General features: G+C 59.3%; 9 protein-coding genes across 9 annotated transcripts; 4 read left to right on the forward strand and 5 right to left on the reverse strand.

Moving 5' to 3' along the window:
* Positions 1 to 359: 359 nt before the first annotated feature.
* On the forward strand, positions 360 to 2,890 carry COLE_05887 (uncharacterized protein; the record flags this gene model as incomplete). The annotated part of the gene is made up of 7 exons (XM_018421818.2): positions 360 to 854; positions 970 to 1,646; positions 1,683 to 1,855; positions 1,893 to 2,057; positions 2,091 to 2,293; positions 2,339 to 2,713; positions 2,750 to 2,890. 7 exons carry the CDS (start codon positions 360 to 362, stop codon positions 2,888 to 2,890), a joined length of 2,229 nt encoding a protein of 742 aa, XP_018282344.1.
* A 348-nt stretch (positions 2,891 to 3,238) lies between these two features.
* On the forward strand, positions 3,239 to 5,712 carry COLE_05888 (uncharacterized protein; the record flags this gene model as incomplete). Its single annotated transcript, XM_018421819.2, has 5 exons — positions 3,239 to 3,542; positions 3,575 to 3,882; positions 3,915 to 4,246; positions 4,281 to 5,562; positions 5,596 to 5,712. The coding sequence occupies 5 exons, from the start codon at positions 3,239 to 3,241 to the stop codon at positions 5,710 to 5,712; spliced, it is 2,343 nt and encodes a 780-aa protein (XP_018282345.1).
* An 86-nt stretch (positions 5,713 to 5,798) lies between these two features.
* On the reverse strand, positions 5,799 to 6,375 carry COLE_05889 (uncharacterized protein; the record flags this gene model as incomplete). The annotated part of the gene is made up of 2 exons (XM_018425084.1): positions 5,799 to 6,228; positions 6,260 to 6,375. 2 exons carry the CDS (start codon positions 6,373 to 6,375, stop codon positions 5,799 to 5,801), a joined length of 546 nt encoding a protein of 181 aa, XP_018282346.1.
* A 119-nt stretch (positions 6,376 to 6,494) lies between these two features.
* COLE_05890 (uncharacterized protein) lies at positions 6,495 to 7,388 on the forward strand (the record flags this gene model as incomplete). The annotated part of the gene is made up of 3 exons (XM_018426299.2): positions 6,495 to 6,606; positions 6,641 to 7,211; positions 7,247 to 7,388. 3 exons carry the CDS (start codon positions 6,495 to 6,497, stop codon positions 7,386 to 7,388), a joined length of 825 nt encoding a protein of 274 aa, XP_018282347.1.
* A 31-nt stretch (positions 7,389 to 7,419) lies between these two features.
* COLE_05891 (uncharacterized protein) lies at positions 7,420 to 8,455 on the reverse strand (the record flags this gene model as incomplete). The annotated part of the gene is made up of 2 exons (XM_018421820.2): positions 7,420 to 8,140; positions 8,190 to 8,455. The coding sequence occupies 2 exons, from the start codon at positions 8,453 to 8,455 to the stop codon at positions 7,420 to 7,422; spliced, it is 987 nt and encodes a 328-aa protein (XP_018282348.1).
* A 331-nt stretch (positions 8,456 to 8,786) lies between these two features.
* Positions 8,787 to 9,520, forward strand: COLE_05892 (uncharacterized protein; the record flags this gene model as incomplete). The annotated part of the gene is made up of 4 exons (XM_018426300.2): positions 8,787 to 8,825; positions 8,941 to 9,046; positions 9,102 to 9,453; positions 9,490 to 9,520. 4 exons carry the CDS (start codon positions 8,787 to 8,789, stop codon positions 9,518 to 9,520), a joined length of 528 nt encoding a protein of 175 aa, XP_018282349.1.
* A 3,169-nt stretch (positions 9,521 to 12,689) lies between these two features.
* On the reverse strand, positions 12,690 to 13,929 carry COLE_05893 (uncharacterized protein; the record flags this gene model as incomplete). Its single annotated transcript, XM_018421821.2, has 7 exons — positions 12,690 to 12,903; positions 12,944 to 13,123; positions 13,172 to 13,462; positions 13,498 to 13,562; positions 13,598 to 13,660; positions 13,701 to 13,846; positions 13,884 to 13,929. The coding sequence occupies 7 exons, from the start codon at positions 13,927 to 13,929 to the stop codon at positions 12,690 to 12,692; spliced, it is 1,005 nt and encodes a 334-aa protein (XP_018282351.2).
* A 634-nt stretch (positions 13,930 to 14,563) lies between these two features.
* Positions 14,564 to 15,338, reverse strand: COLE_05894 (uncharacterized protein; the record flags this gene model as incomplete). The annotated part of the gene is made up of 6 exons (XM_018425691.2): positions 14,564 to 14,653; positions 14,685 to 14,762; positions 14,935 to 14,981; positions 15,017 to 15,085; positions 15,184 to 15,252; positions 15,284 to 15,338. The coding sequence occupies 6 exons, from the start codon at positions 15,336 to 15,338 to the stop codon at positions 14,564 to 14,566; spliced, it is 408 nt and encodes a 135-aa protein (XP_018282352.1).
* A 256-nt stretch (positions 15,339 to 15,594) lies between these two features.
* COLE_05895 (uncharacterized protein) lies at positions 15,595 to 16,875 on the reverse strand (the record flags this gene model as incomplete). Its single annotated transcript, XM_018421822.2, has 4 exons — positions 15,595 to 15,981; positions 16,015 to 16,428; positions 16,461 to 16,733; positions 16,810 to 16,875. 4 exons carry the CDS (start codon positions 16,873 to 16,875, stop codon positions 15,595 to 15,597), a joined length of 1,140 nt encoding a protein of 379 aa, XP_018282353.1.
* Positions 16,876 to 16,937: the final 62 nt, after the last annotated feature.

Genomic DNA, 16,937 nt, shown 5'->3' on the forward strand with positions numbered 1-16,937 from the left:
AAGCAACGATGCCACACGCTGCAACGAGATTGAGGGTCACAAGAGGCGCGCACCGACCAAACCGACTGGGGGAGACTCGTCGCCGGAGGGCGGTAGCCACCTCCGAAATCACTCTCCCCCCTCCCCACCCACCTCCCACCTCAACACGTTGCTCGCCACCATTCACCCCCCACCACCACCATCATCACCACCCTCATCACCACCTTCCACCACTTCCATCCCACTCAACCACCCTTCATCCACTATCACAACAAAACTCATCCTCCCCCTCCTCCCCCCTCGCCGCATTCATCACTCATATCTCGCAGCATACATAACCTCCATCACAGGACTGGCACAGGGCATCTGCCTTTGTCACCATGCTTTCCTCGTTGTTAAACAACGACTCCTCCCCACCACCACCACCACCACCACCACCACCACCACGGGTCCTACCACCTTCCCCCGCAGCTTCCATTTCTGCGGCTTCAAATCGCCCCCCGCCTTCCCTTCATCATCGTTCTCCTTTCAATTCTCTCTCTCCCACAAAGCGTCCTCACTCCCCAGATCATGCCCCAGGCCGCTCAAACCCAAACACTCCATCCCGCAACGCCATCTCCAATTTGGTCAACGCCTCCGACGAGCCACCCCGCGCCAATTCACGCGTCCCATCTCGCGCTGTGACCCCCTCAGCAGCCGCTTCAGCAGCGGACACGCAGGAAGAGCGCGACGCAGCCATGGTGGTAGACGAGCAGCTTGAGGAAGGTGTCGAGCCAATCGACGTCGACGCCGATGAGGACGAAGACGACGACGATGACGACGAAGATGAAGACGACGACAGCGAGGACGATGATGATGACGACGATGATGACGACGTGAGTGCCGCGAGGTGCTGTGCTATGCTGTGTCGCGCGCAGTGGTTGCGATGCGCTGCGCCATGCATGTTCACCTTCCTCATTAACGTATGGAACCGGAACTGATCTCTTCCAGGACATCATCGCCCTCGATGGCCCCAATGGCTCTGAAACCAAGCTTGGCGACGCTGTCAAGAAGGAGCCCACAGATGCGACGGACACCAATGGCGAACCCAAGCCAGAGGGCGAGGCCAAGGACGATGACAAGCCCAAGAAGAAGAAGCGTAAGCGCTCGCCGTCAGAAGATCTGGCGCCCCCACCCCCACCCATGCCGACCATCCGTCTCGACATGGAGTTACCCGAGGAAGGCATGCTCGACTGGAACTTCTTACAGGAAGCCGCCAAGGCCGGCTACGAGCTGCATGATTCCAACGGCGTGCCATACGTCCTGACCGAGGACATGAATGGTCAAGAGAATGGCGAGACCACTGCTGAGGGGGCGGCTGAAGGCTCCGGCGCCGAGAATGGCGACGGAGCAGCTCCAGATCCGTTCACTCCAGGCGGCATTGGCAGCGAGGCTGCAGAGGCGGAAGCCATGGCCGCAGCACTCGAGGCCAAGTGGGCCAACTACGGCAAGACTGGCAGAAAGAAGAGACCGACAAAGTCTGGGCGCCGAGCCCCTCGCGAGCTGTACGACTTGAACGACGACTTTATCGACGACTCGGACGTATACATTGACATGCCGACGCATGTCGCCCGTCCGAAGAAGGAGGGCTTCTTTGTCCATCAGGGGCCGCTCGAGCTCCTGGAGGAGTGAGTTGTCGCCAAGAATGTCGCTGACCGAACCAGGGAAGGAGCAGGACCACGGCGGCCCAAGCCCGTGCGCCGCGCCGTCAAGACACCACGCGAGGCGCGTCCCAGTCTCTCGGCCGCTCTGCGAGCCAAGTTTAGGCCCAAGCAGCAAGGCGAGTCGGACGTCATTGTGATCAGCGACGATGAAGGGCCGCCGCCTATGCGTTACCGTTGGTTAAACGTTGCTTCGCACCTGCTCACACCTAGGCCCGAGGTCACCTTCCCCTCCCGGCGGCGACCCTACAAATGGGGAGATCGACCGCTCCTTGTTCAAGAACGCACCGAGAGAGGAAAAATATCTTCCTCCATATGACTCCTTTCCAGAGGAGGTCGCTCACGAGCTGCGAATGCTACGTTACGCCAGCACGATGCGTAAGTCACTCAACGGAAAGGCGCTAACAAAAGATCGCTGGGACCCCAACAACAAGGGCAAGTTCCCCGAGCATCTCAAGGCCTATCTTCAGCGTGCAGGCGAGGCTGCATTCCACTACGACGTGTTTTGCATTGTCGACAAGGAACCGACAGATACGCGTTACGAGGCATTCAAAGAGAAGGCCTTTGTGCAAGCTCTTTGTGGAATGCTGCCGTACAACAAGCTGACTCTTGGGGTGAGCTCTCTGCTAACGTTAACCACTGCCGGACACTGACATCAGAAACTCGTTCTCAAGCTCTGCTACAACGAGTACTGGAAGTGGCTGCAGGCATGCGAGGAGGAGGGCCTAGCTCAGTGGAGGGAGATCCTGGAGCCACACATCGATGAGATGCTGGAAGAGTGGGAGCGCCAAAAGCGCGAACATATGGAAAGACAGGGGCAGCAGGAGCTCGTGGAGGACGCTGCAGGCGAGAAGAAGAACGAATTAAAGAAGATGCCTTATTTCGCGCAGGACCAAGACCTCAAGGACATCTTCCGCCAGCTAGTCGAGAACACGCAGGAAATGGTCGAGATCAACAAGAAGATGGAGGAGTGGGGGCAACCGATACAGGGGCAATCGAGCGAGCTCAACATGCGCAAGATACTGTACAACAAGGTAAGCCAGCCATTCGCGCCTGACGCTGACTCTCAGATCATAAGGATCTACCCGGACGACTTCATGACTTCGCTGCACCTCTCTCGCCAGTTCACAAACTACAAGCGCTCTGGGCAAGGTGCCGCAGCTGCAGCTGCGATGCGGAAGGGCGAGGACACGCCCATCGCCGTGGATTGAGGAGTAGGTGCGCAAATATCGAGCTGTTAGGACGTGCTCTGCACGACTTCGGGGTGAGTGTAGGGTGTACTGTATGTAATGTATGGTGCTATAGAATGTTACAGTCGCATAATAGCACTCAAACCCGGTAGGGGGTTATCGCAGTTGGCGCATGCGTCGTCTTGAGCAGCATTAGTGTGACACCCGGATGCCTTGATGAATACAACTAGCATGGGTGAGTTTTGAAGGCAGAGTGGAGGCCAGACAGGGCGGGCGCGTGCCCATTTCGAGCCATTGATGGCGGCAAATCGAGACTAAAGTCTTTCCCATCTTCCATCTAAACATCATCCACAGCAAAGCGACTCCATCATGCCTCGCCGCGGCTCGCCGCGCGTGGGTGCGTCCGCGCCGGTGCCGGCTTCAACGGCGGCTGAGGACGCGCTCGGACCCAGCGCGCGCGTGTCTTTGCGGTCGCGTGGGATATCAGATAACGCATCGAGCGAGGTGTCAATAGCGAGCTCGCCCCTTACTCCCACCAGCGAGGTTCACGAGGAGAAGAAAGGCAAGGGACCGGAGCGCCGGGTGCTGCCTGCACGGATACGGCGTGCTGCCGGCGGAGCAGAGGGCATACGCGAGCTCGAGGAGATGGTGGTGGACTGGCTTGAGCGGTATGGTGAGTCTGCGGGCGGATGGAGTTGACGCCAGCCGACTGCAGTTCAGGACCACCGAAGGCGCTGCAGATCACGCTGACGACGCTCCCTCGTGCGCTGGTTGCGCCCAAGCTGTTCTCCACAGGGGCCAAGCACGGGATCGGGATAGAGAAGGACGGTTCCGCGCAGCGATTCCAGCCTGAAGCCGGCCCGTCGCGGCCGCGCATCGAGACACCATCGTGGACGTTTGTGCGTGCGGGCGAAGACGACAAGGAGGAAGCGCGCGAGGAGCTTGCCGCCCAGCGTGCGCGCCTGCCGCATTCACCAACGAAGCGGCTGCGCGGCGGCCTGGTGGGACACGAGGTAGGCTCGTTCGCCAACCGCGCTAACGGCAGGTGGGCGAGGACACGTCGGACGCATACTACGAGAAGCAGCACCGCAAATTCGAGGTGTTTGAGCGACGGCAACGCATCCGCGAGCGCGAGCAGCTCAGCTTTGAGCGGTACAAGATGCGGGCGCGCGTAGACTTGCTGCGCGCGCTGCCTGCGCCCCAGTGGGGGGCAGTCGTGAGCGGCGTGCTCGCCCGCCCGGATAGGGGGTGGGATCGCGGGCGCGCCAAGCTATCTGCCGAAGGGGCGGACTGGCTGCGCCGCCGCCTGATCCGCGAGGGCAAGGAGCTGTTGACCCGCTACGACGAGTTGCTCCCCAACACGGCCGAGAACAAGAAGTGAGGAGTGGCAAGCAAGCTAAGCTGACCGCAGACCCCGTTTTCTGGATCCGCCGCTCTCGAGCTCCGTGTCGCCGCCCCCGAGTCGGCGGACCGAGTCCAAGCGCCGCGGACCGTCCCGCCTGCAGAGCGTCAATCCTGAGACTTCGCCGCGCAAACGCGCGCGCACGACCACGCCCAAGGTAGAGCCTGAGGCCGACCCAGATAGCGACTCGAGTCTATCAGATCCGCCTTCGCCTACACCCCCGCCCTCCCCACCTACACCACCGCCAAAGAAGATCATCCTCCGCCTACCCGCCAGGAGCTCACTCACGCCCCAGCCCGCGTCGCGCCCTGCCTCCCCGGCCGGGCGCAAGCCGCCAAAGAAGCGGAGCGCGCCTCAACCCCAGGCCGTCCTGTCTAAACCTCGCCTTCGCTTGCGTGCCGCCCAACCTGCGGCACTCGTGCAGACGAAATTGACATTCGCGCCTGTGGCATCGAGAGTGGCAGACCCAGGGCCAGATGTACCACCAGATCACAAGCCGCAGCTCGATCCTCCGGAAGAGAGCGCGGATCCTCCGGAAGGGAGCGTCCACGCGGCCAAAGACCATCCGCCATCCCCATCTACGCATACCTCTCCACTTGCGCTTTCCAAAGCTTCACCTCCCGCCGGGAAAGCAGGCTTGGGCCCAGCCCCCTGGCTTTCGTCAGCGGCGCCTGGAAAGGCATCACATCCTGCACCTCCAGCCACTCCTCCTCGCCCCCTTCCCCCCTCCACATACAGCAGCATAGCAGGCGTGCCTCCGCCCGTCGCAACTCCCAAGCTCCCACCCCATATTTCCCCCACTACCCAGCCGAAGCCCCTCCTACCCCCCTCCAGGCCGACGTTCTGGGCCGCACACGCTCCCGCCCCGGCGGGCATTCAGACACTGGGATCTGCGCAACAGAGCACACCGCCGCGGCCTCCCGCCCCGGCTCCTACTTCAGCTCCGGCTCCAGCTCCTACTCGTATTCCTGCTCCAACTACAGCTGCTACTCCGGCCCCTGTTCCAGTTCCAACTTCAGCCCAAGCAGGGAACAGGTGGTGGACGCCTCAGAATGCCTCGGTCCGGCCTGACCCCTCCGGAGCGTACACGGCTCCGCCAGCGCCGCAATTGCCAGACTCCACGTCGCCGACCAAGCGCCGCCGCGTGCAGCCACGTACACCCAGCAAGCCGGTCCTTGAGGAAGCCGCGCGGAAACGTGAGCACGATGCAGAGACGCCAGACAACGGCAAGAAGCGCCGCGTGCGCCCGTTTGGGATGCCCCTGCCGCCCTCGGTGGAGCGCAAGTCAGAGGTGAGCGGGCCACACGGGCGATCCTGACAACAGTTTGAGCTGCCCGAGGGCGACTACCTCGCTATACTGACCGCAAGGGAGTCAGCAGCCCGGGAGTCGCCGACGGAGGAGCTCGACATGGAGGGGGTTGAGGAAGCTGTCGTGCTCTGAATGTATAATATGATCGAACTCGCGCTTGCTCTCGCTCGCCTAGCACACTGCACTCACCCAATAGAAATGCCCCTGCATGCATACACTCATTCGTCCTTGGTCGGTTCTTCATCGAGGTGACGCACGAGACCATGCAGGCCCGCCAAGAATCGCGGTGCGAGGAACGCGGCGATGGCGACGCACACCGCTATCGCGCCGAAGGCACTCACCGCCGTGCGCGGGAGCACGCCAAGCAACAACGGCTCAACGAGGATGTGGAACGTAGTCTCGAAATCCGAGTCGGCGAGCCCCTCGGGGTTGAAGTATGGCACGCGCGGCGCGAGCGCCGACGCGCGGACATGGAACACTGCGCCGTCGGCGTGCCCGTGCGGTGTGATCGTGAACCGCGTCGGCGTCGATGCCGGCCAGGAAATGCGCGCCGTCCATCCCCCCGGATCGAGGGCCGCAAAGAAGTACGTCTCCGAGTCGTTGGACGAGAGCGTGTGCGTGTGTCGCCGACCCGCCTCGAGCCGGGTGCTGGCGTCAGCTGCGCAGCGGGGGGGCTCACAGCTTGACGCCCACCAAGTCGGATGGGGGAAGAGGAATGCGGACGTTGACGATCTCGGTGTCCGCCAGCGCGAGGCTGAGGAGTGTAAAGAGGAGAAGGAAGGCGAAGAGGCGCATCTAGAGTTGCGACGGTGGATGCGGAGGTGCTGGAATCGGTGAACGACCTCCACCGCAATTTGTCAACACCCACTTCGTCGCCGTCACAACAAATCACTTTCGTCAACCACAACTCCACCATGGACGCGAAATCACTCCTGCGCGCCAAGAAGGCCGCGGCGCGCATTGAACACCCGCATGCGACATACTCGGCCGCAGGGCAGCTGCGGTGCTCCATCTGCGCTGTTCCCGGTGAGCGCTCTCGCCTTGGCCTAGCTGATGCCAGTGAAACAATGGGACGCGCACCTCCTCACCAAAGCGCATCGGCAGTCTGTGGCGCGCGAGAAGAAGGAGGCTGCGGCGCGCGAGAAGAAGCGTGCCGCGCCGGCCGAGGAGGAGGGATCATCAAAGCGTGCAAGAATTGAGGAGGCGCCGTCGAAACTGCCGCCGGGTTTCTTCGAGGCTGGCCACGAGCCGCAGGTCGAGGAGGAAGATACGGAGGGGGCGAGGCGAGGGGACGACAAGGAGGAGGAGGGGAAGAATGAGGAAGAGAAAGAGACGGGGAGGGAGGGGGAGAAGGGCCCCGATGCCGACGCCGAGCTCGATGCGTTCCTTGCGTCGCTCAATGACGAACCAGAACCCACCGCGCTCGAACCCACAAAGAAGCGCCGCACGTACAAGGAGCAAGAGGAAGATGGCGTTGCGTCGTATTCTGCTGCCCCACAGCTCGTCAAGGACGGAGAGGAGCGGGAGCCAACGCCCGAGCCTGAGGAGACGGAGGCGGAGAGGCGAGCTCGCATCGCACGCGAGGAGCGCGAGGAGGTGCTTGCCCGTCTTGAGGAGGAGCAACGCGCCCAGTGAGTCCTTGGACCAGGGTGGTGCTTACGGACAGGGAAGACGCAGATGCACGCGTCGACGCACTTAAGGCGCGCATGGAGGCCCTCAAGAAGAAGCGTGAAGCGCGGGGAGCAACGGGGGGTAAAGGCGGAGCAGCGGCCAAGGCGCTCGCTAAGGCTGCGAGTAAGAAGAAGTAGGGAGTGATGCATAATATACAGTCTAGATCTATCACTTCCTAGAGCTCAACGTCTTGGCGGTGTTCTGGCGTGGGATCCCCGGCGTCAGGCGCAGCTTGCCATCAACGCGAACAGGGTTGACCACCTCGGTGACCCGCTCGGGGTACCGGTTGGACGGGAGGACTGCCTCCTCAAGCTCCTTGATCCAGTCGCTGACGTCCTCGCCCGTCTCGCGCGCGTAGTTCTCAATGCTCTCGATCGCCGCGGCGCGGCGCTTCTCCTGCGCGAGTTTGGGGCCGAGACCCTGCTCGAGCATTTCCCTCCGCTCCTCTTTCAGCTGCTGGCGCTCAGCCAGGAATTTGGCCTTGCGGACAGCCTTGCGCGCATCGATCAGCTCGCGCTCCAGCGCCTTAGCGTCGTGGTACGCCTTCTCCAACTGCTCGGCGCGCTCCCATCCCAGCTCGTCCGTCTTGGCCTCGACCTCCTCCTTCGTCATCGGTTTCGACAGGTCGCTCTCCTCGTAAATTACCCGCGGCTCCGATGGCGCCCCGAGCGTCCAGTAGTACTCTCGCTCGTGTGTGCGAGGTTCGGGTACCGAAGTCGGCGGCTCCAAGCCAGCCTTCTTGGCCTCGAAAACTTGTCGACGATACACGCGCATTGCGGAGCGCTCCGCCTCAAGAATCCCCTCGGCGGACCGGATCGGCACTTTCACCACTGTCTTATGGACCAGATTCTGCGCTTCAAGACCTCCCAGGATGTTGTGTTTCAAAAATCTGACGTTAGCGAAAGTCGCGAAAGGTGCAACAGCCGGTGTATACGCACCGCATCGCCTGGAACGGGTGATGTGGCAGCGGCGTTACGGGTGGCGGTACCCAGATACGCCGACCTTCACGGATGTTGGAGACGCGCTTCATGCGGATTCGTCCCTGGGCGTCTATCATCTGTGTTGCTTGGATAGTCGGTCGTGTCCCCTCGGTGCCCATTCTCCAGATGTCCTGCGTCTTGAGAAATCGATGCTTCTGCAGCATCCCCTTGACAATGGCAGTTGCACTCCGCGTCCACAACGTGTGTGGTGATGGTGTTGTCATGCTGAAGCAAGTCCTCAGCGGAGGTGAGCGGAAGGGTGGGGACAGAGGAGAGGTGGGTTATGTCGTTGGAACAATGGTTGGAACACGCAGCACAAGCGAGCTCGCAAGAGAGGCAGCTAGCACGTTGAATTGCGGTTCGTAAGCAGCTGGGCCGGACAATGATGGAAGTAGGAGTTGAGGTGTAGATGCGGAAAGTCACGTCGATCCTCTCCATCACAGATTTCAACTTCTTGGGTGGCAAATTGATCCCGGCGTGCCTGCATGTGGAGGCACCGACGCCGAGCTCGAGCGCGATCTCGCCGTCGTACTCATATTGCTAGTTCATCTCAACATGGGACAGGTCCAGTCGGCCTTCGATCCGAACAAGGACGTGAGTTTGCGCTATCCTAACCGGTGGCGCAATTTCCCACCTCGAAGATGCTCTCTTGGAGGCCTAGGACCGACATGTGCTGAGCGCGGCGACTGAGTGCTCGTGCTAACCCTAGTCCAACAAGCCCAACGGTTACATCGTCCCTCCCTTTCCGAGCCTCTACAATCCCACTATCGTTTCGACCAAACAGCAGTGGGGCTTCTTTCTGCACGATGCGAACGGTGAGTCTGAGAGCCCCTGCCCGACCGCCCCGTCCAATCACGTGGTTGACGACAGCCATCTGGAAGTTCACTTTCTACTGGACGCTCATTCTGATGAGCGCAACGTTTGAGGCGTGTGCAGCGCTTGCTGTATTCGCGCTTCTGCTCTCACGGGGCGCCGCAAGACGAAGAGATGCCGCGGCTAACGAGGGGCGGAGGAGCAAGTTTCGCCTACGCCGCCGGCCGCCATTTTGGCTGCTGCTCATGATACCTGTGGCTATGGGTGCCATAGCCACTTTTGTCTCCCTGGTCTCGGGAACGGTCGTGGGGTTTGCGCTTGCTGCCGTGTACAGCGCGGGCGGGTTCAGCATGAGCACCTGGGTGCCGTTCATGTGGGGCATGATTCAGGTTGTCGTGCTCATAATTGCGTGAGTCGATATGAGCGGGTCACAACTGATGCGCAGAAGCTACTCGTCTCTCACGCGGGTGTTATAATCCCACACTTCGCATCCTCTTTATTGTATCATATTCGTAAGGTCTGTTCGGTTGTATCATTCTTTCAGTGTCAGGGGCCGCCACCCCATGTCAAAGTCAAATATCTATCACTCTCGCGACGCTGTCTACATTTGCAGTTCCACAACAGGCTGTGTTTAGGCATACAAACTAGGTATCATTGTGAGTTGGAAGTCATCATTTTCCGAAGCCGATGTGAAGGGGGAGGGGGGCGCTGGTACGCCGGGCCGTGGGACGTCGATCTACTGTACGTTGGCCTTGTTCTGCGTCGGTGCTGCGCCCTCGCCGCGGCTGTGGCGGCGATTCGACCGATTTCGTTTGAGGTTCCCAGTGAGATCCGTGGCATCAGGGAACAACGTCGGCCTAGGGATGTAAACGGCCCTCAGGCCTGTCTTTCCATTGCTGCGATACGACCGGCGTGTCGACAGCCCGTCCGATCCTTCAGTAGAAAGTGAGTTGGCCGGGGAATGATCCACGACACTGGGGCGGCTTTCATTCGCCTCGCTGGACATCGCGGTCGTGGCTGAAATCGACTCGTCAACGGTAGCCAAAGATGGGTAATGCCCACTGCTAGGTCGTCTCCCGCCAGCTCTGGCGATGGAAGCCTCGCTGCAAGTTCGACGGCTGGGGAGAGATTGGGATCGATTGAGACCGCCGTTGTCTGTCCGGGGATACCTCCATGACACGCCGTCTGTCTCGTCCCGGATAGTCTGGCTCAGAACCTTTTCCAACACGTCCTCGAGAGTGATGATGCCGATCGGGTTCACATTGCCTGACCCGCGGAGGCCACTGCTGTGAGTCGACACGAACGAGTCGTCGTTGAGGTATGGGGTATCAAGTCGGCCATGGGTTTCGCGCCTCAAGTTGCTGGCTGTCTCCGGATCTTGGATCGCGGTGGCGGGTCCGTAGGACGTAGCCATAATCTTGAGCAGCAGGCGTTGTCTCCACGACAGAGGGGCGACTAAACTGCTGTCGTCATCGCTAAGAACTGAAGGCGAGTCGTGAACAAGAGCCATGTGGCGCTGACGGTCCAGGAGAATGCGGATGACGTTTGTGAGGGGCTCGTTGACGCTGATGTAAGGGAGCTCGTAGACGGGGACTTTCTGCAATGAGATGCGCTTGTGAGGATTGTGGAGGATTAGGCTTCTGGAGAGGATGTAACCGTAGATGATTTGCACGTCCTCGTGCTGGTTGTATACGACTATGCGTGACCAGCTGGCTTCGTGGATATTGCAAAGCGCCCGGTAGTCGAGGTCTTTGTCCCAGGGCAGCATGAAGACTTTCTCGAGTGGGACCATGGCAGCCTTGGCAGTGAGGGTCGAGAGAGTAAGAGCGTTCCATGTCAACTGGAACGTGTCGTCGCCGAGCTGGCTTTCAGGCTGAGTGTGGTGAAGGCGGATGAGTTCGCGCAGTTCGAACCGGTGGAATACAGGAGGTTTCTGCTGGCCAAGGACGAACCCGAGAAGCTTCGAGGCAGGCCAGCTGACGGGGAAGGTGAGCCAGACAAGACGCTGCACAATCCATGCCATTGACCCAGCGATAGGAAGAGCGTGGCGCGTGGAGATACACATAGGAAGGAGCGCGGCGAATACGAGGTTTGCCGCGGTCGAGACAATTACTGAGTGGAGTCTGCTCGGAATAACGCCCCCTGTGACCACCGGCACGCTCTCGTTTGCGATTACGCTGAACAAAACAAGAGTTGTCAACAGCTGGTACGGGTTTTGCCTGCAGGTCAGACAGAACTGAGGGTTAAAGGCCGCACGCACCGCAAAATTAGGATACGTCGAGCGTACAACTGCTCACGGGGCTTGCCGCACAATGACAGGGTCTGGAGCTTGGTCTGGTTGACGGAGAAGTAGCAGTTGTGAGACTCTGTGCTTTAACGGACAACTCACGCAATGATAAGCCCTGTAAAGAGTCCGGAGAGGCAGACGAGGACAGGAATCATACACAGTTCCACAATGCCTACCCATGTGAGGCGCCTGCCTGGACGATAGGTGTTGCCGGAGGCGACATTCTCAGCGCTCTGAAGCTCATAGGCGGGCGAGCCCAAAGAAGTGAAGAAATGGGGAGAGATGTGGAGAGGAGGCATGACTGCAATCTCTGCACGAAAGGGAGAAGCTGCTGCTGAGATGCCGTACAATACGGGCGGAAACGAAGAGGGGAAGAGGGACTGCGAAGAAGGCCTGCAGTCCAGGGCAGCAGGGGTTAGAGTGAGCCAGCAGAGGCTACTCGCCGGGGTCGAGCTGGAGGGCCGAGGGAACCAGACGACGAGAAGGTGAGAGGACGGAGAAGAGACGAAGGTCGTTACTAATGGAAGAATGAAGGAGAAGAACAAATGCAGCGATGAGAGACTGTGAGTATAATGATGTGCGAAGGTAGTAGAGTAGTCAAGGTGGATTGGGTGGGTGCGAGGCCGTGGAGGAAGGTGGCAAGGTGGTCGCGATGTGACCATGTCACAATTCAAGAGCAGCTGTGATCGACGCTCTTTCCTTGACGTCGATGTTCCCGTGGTCCGCCCCGCATGTGGTGACGGCTCAACTCTGCACGTAGTAGGCATACTTGTCACCCTCGGCTGGCGGCAGCTGGCAGAGGAAGGGTAGAGGGGCGGAGGCTGCCCAAGTGCAGCTGGGCTCAAGCACCTATGTGTAAACTCGTATCAGGTAGCACTGAAGGGTGATGGAAGTGGCTCGTGGTACTGCACTGCAGCAAGCAGGACCACTTAGGAGCGCGATGCCATCGTACTGTGCCATGACCCGCTGACAGGTCATCGGCGCATGCAACGACGAGATTGGGGCGCTGCACATGGCATCGCGAACAATGTGTGACCTGTTCGCATTCTGTAGTGACTGGACAGTATTAATACAAAGCACAACACAGTCATATTATCTCCAACATCCACTGACGCGACACCGATGGCGGCCAGTGCGAGAAGCTGGCTGATGCTAGAGATGTCAGCGGCGGCGGGGTAGACCGGTGTAATACATCGGAACTTGGGAGGTTTGAGGCTCGTACTTGACGAGCAAGACAGACCCGCGAGAGTAAAGGACTTTGAGGTAAGATGAGGGAGAAATGGCATAACAAAGGCTGCAGCCGCAACATCAAATCAGGTCTGGAACACATTGACTAATGTGAGTATCCAGGTTTCTCCCTACTCACTCTCCTCGCCCATCTCCGGGATCGTATCCATGAGGTCGACGTGAGTCGGCCCAGGGAACGTGTTCAGTGTTTGCGACGTGTATCGTTGCTGGGCACTGTGAGGGCGCCGCTGACGGCGCGTTGGATCTGCGAGTGTAAAGGAGGGGCGATGATGTTGAGCCAAGGGCATGGGTCCGCTAGTAGGCTCTCTGCGGTAACGGAATTGACTAGATGTTAGCTGGCCTCCACACAACTCAGAAGTCTCACTCGAGGTTATTACGAACAGCAGCGCCATCGTACGGGGCAGCACTGCGGACGCGCAGCGGGGCCTGCGCGACGTATGCCGGTCCGGAGTGCATGCTTTCGCTTTCGTCGCGGTAAAGAGGCGGTCCGGTGGTGCCTGGGCGATGTCTGAGCTCACGAGCAGCTTTAGACTGATGAAATGGGCTCGCAGTCAGGTGATGCTGCACGCCGCTCGACTGCACCGGGACTCACTCCATTTCGTCTCCGGGTCCCATACCGTAGGGACGCTTACGCGACCTGTTATCGGCTGTAGCGACATCAAAGACGTTACGCTTGAAAGGCGATTCCACCATTGGAGCGTTCATCAGCGGATCGTCATAGCTTAGCTGTGGCTGTAAAGTGCGCCGGTTGACACTGGCTTTGATAGCAGCAAGCTCTGCGCAAAGAGTCTCGTTCTGCTTCATGACTGTGTCCCGTTGCGCGATGGCTGTATCACGTTGTGCTCGCATCTCGCGACATTGTCGCGAAAGCTCTTCGGCGGCTCTGAATGTGAGCCATACGCGGAACGGGATCCTCACTGCTTGTTCTTGGCGTTGTCTTCTTTGACTGATCGCATCGCCAACGACACCTGCTCCAACAGGCCCTGATAGTCAATCTCACGTACTGGAGATGCCTCACCTTGTCCTCCAGCATCTTCTGCCGCTGACTACGGGCCAGCCGCATAAGCTGTTCGTATTGGAACTGCGAGTCAGAGGAACGTTGAGCGTCGCCGATGGGCTACCTTCATGACATTGACGTTGCCCTCTGCTTGGCGCATGACATCTTGCGTGGGCTGGAACCACGAATGTAACGGAGACGGCATGGTGTCCCCAAGCTCATACACAGTGATATTGGGGCGGTTGCAGAAGGTACAAACGCCGCTGCGGTCTTCGTCTCAGCACGCACGCCACGACCATACACCCACGGTTGTGCGTCTGGTCGTCGCAGTAGATGTGGCCACAGCTTGTCATCCAGAAGCGACGCTCGCGTCCGTCCGCCCCGATGCTGTGCACCTCACAACCGCTGTTTCAACATGCAGTCAATAACATCGACCTACCAGATCCGACAGGTCGTGAACTCGAGGAAGGCAGCAGGGTCGGATCGTCGTTGCACGCTCTGACCGGCGGGGTCCGGCCGCCCTCTCCCAAGCGCGTTTCTGTGTGCTTGCAATGCGTACGATGCCGTCATGGATTGTTGAGGAGCCCTTCAGCCGACAGCAGGTAGGCGTTGCGCCTAGCGAAGACCACGTTCTGGACGACGGGAAGGCGATAGTTAGGGAAGCGATGATCAATGCGAAACTCAGACCTCGTGTTCTACAGCTCAACAGTTGCTATGCTGCTGTGAGATCCGCGAGAGCCGAGAATGGGGTTGATGGTTTGAAGGAGCGGTGGATCGGAGGTGAGAAGGTAAGTGGTGATGGGTTGATGGAGATGTGAGGAGGCAGATTAGTCACGCCTAGCGGCCAGGAGGCTGAGGTCAAAAGTCAAAGGCGAGGAAGGTGTTCTCATCGCCTTACAACCCCACCATACTCTAGCCAATGTGTAGATTGCTGTGCGAGCCCTGCATACGCCCGATATCGCTGTGGTGCCTCGTCTCTGCATGCTCCTAGTACGCGTCGCCCTCATGCCGGTCGGACACGAACCCGATTGAAGTCATGACCCGGTCTTTAATGCTGTTATCCCGTTCTCGCCGGCGCTGCGGTTAGCTCTGTTTTGGAACAGCTCACCTCGAACTCCTTCAGCTTGGCCTTCATCTCCTCTTCAGAGATCTGTCGGAGGGGCACCTCATCCTCAAGGATCAAGTCCTAAGGTTAGCTTCGCGCTCGACAAGGAAAGGGAGAAGACGGGGAATGGCAGGCTTGACAGAAGCGTTCACCAAAAAGCAGTCGCTAACTAACGGTGAATAGCGATAAGATGTGAGGGCGAGGAGCCGCCATGGCCCTCGCCGATGGCGAAGGAAAGAGGGAAACGACTTACAATCTCGCCCAGCGCAACAACATTCTCGCCGCGGATCAAGAGCACGCCTGGAGTAAGCTCATGGATGGTGAGAAAAGCTCACCGATGTCGGCTTCCGCGAACTCATGGCCCAGGTGTAGCCGCTCGACGGTTGATTCGAGGAGGAAGTTGGCTGGGGTGAGCGGACATGCGTACGGAGTGCGCGCTGCGAGCGACCTGCGCTCTTGCTCGCCGCGCGGCGTGATATGATGGATGAGGTCTGCAACTAACCGAACTGATCATACGAACGGAGCACACCAATGAGCTTGCGTCCGTCGCGAAGCATGACGAGGACCTTCTCTGATATTAGCGCAGATGGAATGAGACGAACTGTCGACAAGGTCAACGAGCGAGCCAGACGTCGTGAACTGGATGAGCGCATCCATCCTGAGTATCGGAAGAGGGTGGAATGCAGGGAGCGCGGTAGAGAGACGACGAGAGCTGAAGAGGTGTGCTGGTTGTTGTGGTGCAAGAACAGTAGGGGCAGTACGGCGGTGGAGGACGTCAATGAACGTCGAGCGGCAACATCACGAAATCTTATCCGAGCCCCTTCTAGCCTGCAGCTGCGTCAAAGATACAGGAGCGTGCTCGGGGCCTGCATATACATTATTACTCTGTATTACTCTCGTTATGCTCTCTTTGCTACTCTCTCAACAGCCCGTCAATCTCCTCGTCCTCTGATGCTGAGGAGCTTGCAGCTTGCGGTTTCGACCGCTTCTTGGTCACCCCGCGGTAGGGCTGTTTCTCTTCCTGAACTTGTCTTTCGCCCCGCTTCCGCTTGGTGGATGCTGCTAGGGCAGACTGCATTTCCGCACCTCGTTTGGCGCGCTTGGTGGGCGTTTTCACCCCGCGCGTGCGCCGCTCGGCAGTCGTGAGGAAGCCCGAGTCGATCCCATCCTCGACGTACTGACGAATGAGGTCCTCCAGCACCGTACCGTCGTGCCACGGCCTGGCCTTGTACGTTCGGTAGTGCTGCCGCCACCCTTCAGCGGGGTGGCGCGCTGTCCATGACCATCTGTTCCCTTGTCGCTTCAGTCAGTTCCAATCTCGCCTGTAACCCACATTAGAACCTCGTTCCACGAGAAGTCTGTACAACTTCCTCGAGGTGCGTCCTGTCTCATCAGGGCACGCAATGGCGAGGTAGCGCGCCAAACGATCGCGGTCCTCGGCAGTGAACTTCGTCCGAAGATGGATGGAAGAGACTGCAGTTGTCGAAGATGAGACGATGTCTCGTTGGCGACCGGGTCCACCTTTAGACGCTAGCGTCGGGGACAACCGTTGCTGCCTGTATTCCGATCGTCCAGCCGGCCTCAGCTTCGGGATAATCCTTTGCACCCCACATTGCTCAAAGACATACGCCGCATCGCAGAACCTCATGTGCTCATATGCAGTCGGCCTTGTGCTGAGGTATGGGTGTCCAGCGGGCAGGACGCAAACTCGGCAATCGTTGAAGGGGACAAGGAGTGCGCCCTCTCGCTACGCTCAGCTCCGCACTTCTGCCAACACACCTCAAGCGAAATCATGACGTCAAGCCGCAGCTCTTCGTCACCCAAGTCCGCTACAGAGACGCGTATGTTCTCCCACCTGGGCCTTGCGGTATGTGTGTCGGCGTAGCCATCGAAGAAGGTACGCAATACCCAGTGCGGCTTAACAACAGACGCAGACCCGTCTTCGACGGACTTGATCTGCTGGAGAGCGGCCAAGACGCTCTCCTCGGGCTCGTAGGGTATCACAATTATGCGAGCGTTGCTAAACCTCCGCACAATGCGACCGCCGGCGGCCTGGAGTCAGCACCCAAGATCTCATTGACCGACGTCCCCGCCGCCGAGCGGTGACAGACGGAATGATTGAGCTCACAGTGACCCTCTTCCGTAGAAGCTGTCTCAAGTCAGATTCCACTGTGCTAACAACTAGCACAGGCATGTCTTCCCACGGAAAGGGCGTTGCGCCGTCGGTGTAGTCCTCGACATATTGCCGCGTTCGAG

Source organism: Cutaneotrichosporon oleaginosum (assembly GCF_008065305.1).
Source record: "Cutaneotrichosporon oleaginosum strain ATCC 20508 chromosome Unknown ATCC20508_contig05, whole genome shotgun sequence".
Classification (NCBI taxonomy): domain Eukaryota; kingdom Fungi; phylum Basidiomycota; class Tremellomycetes; order Trichosporonales; family Trichosporonaceae; genus Cutaneotrichosporon; species Cutaneotrichosporon oleaginosum.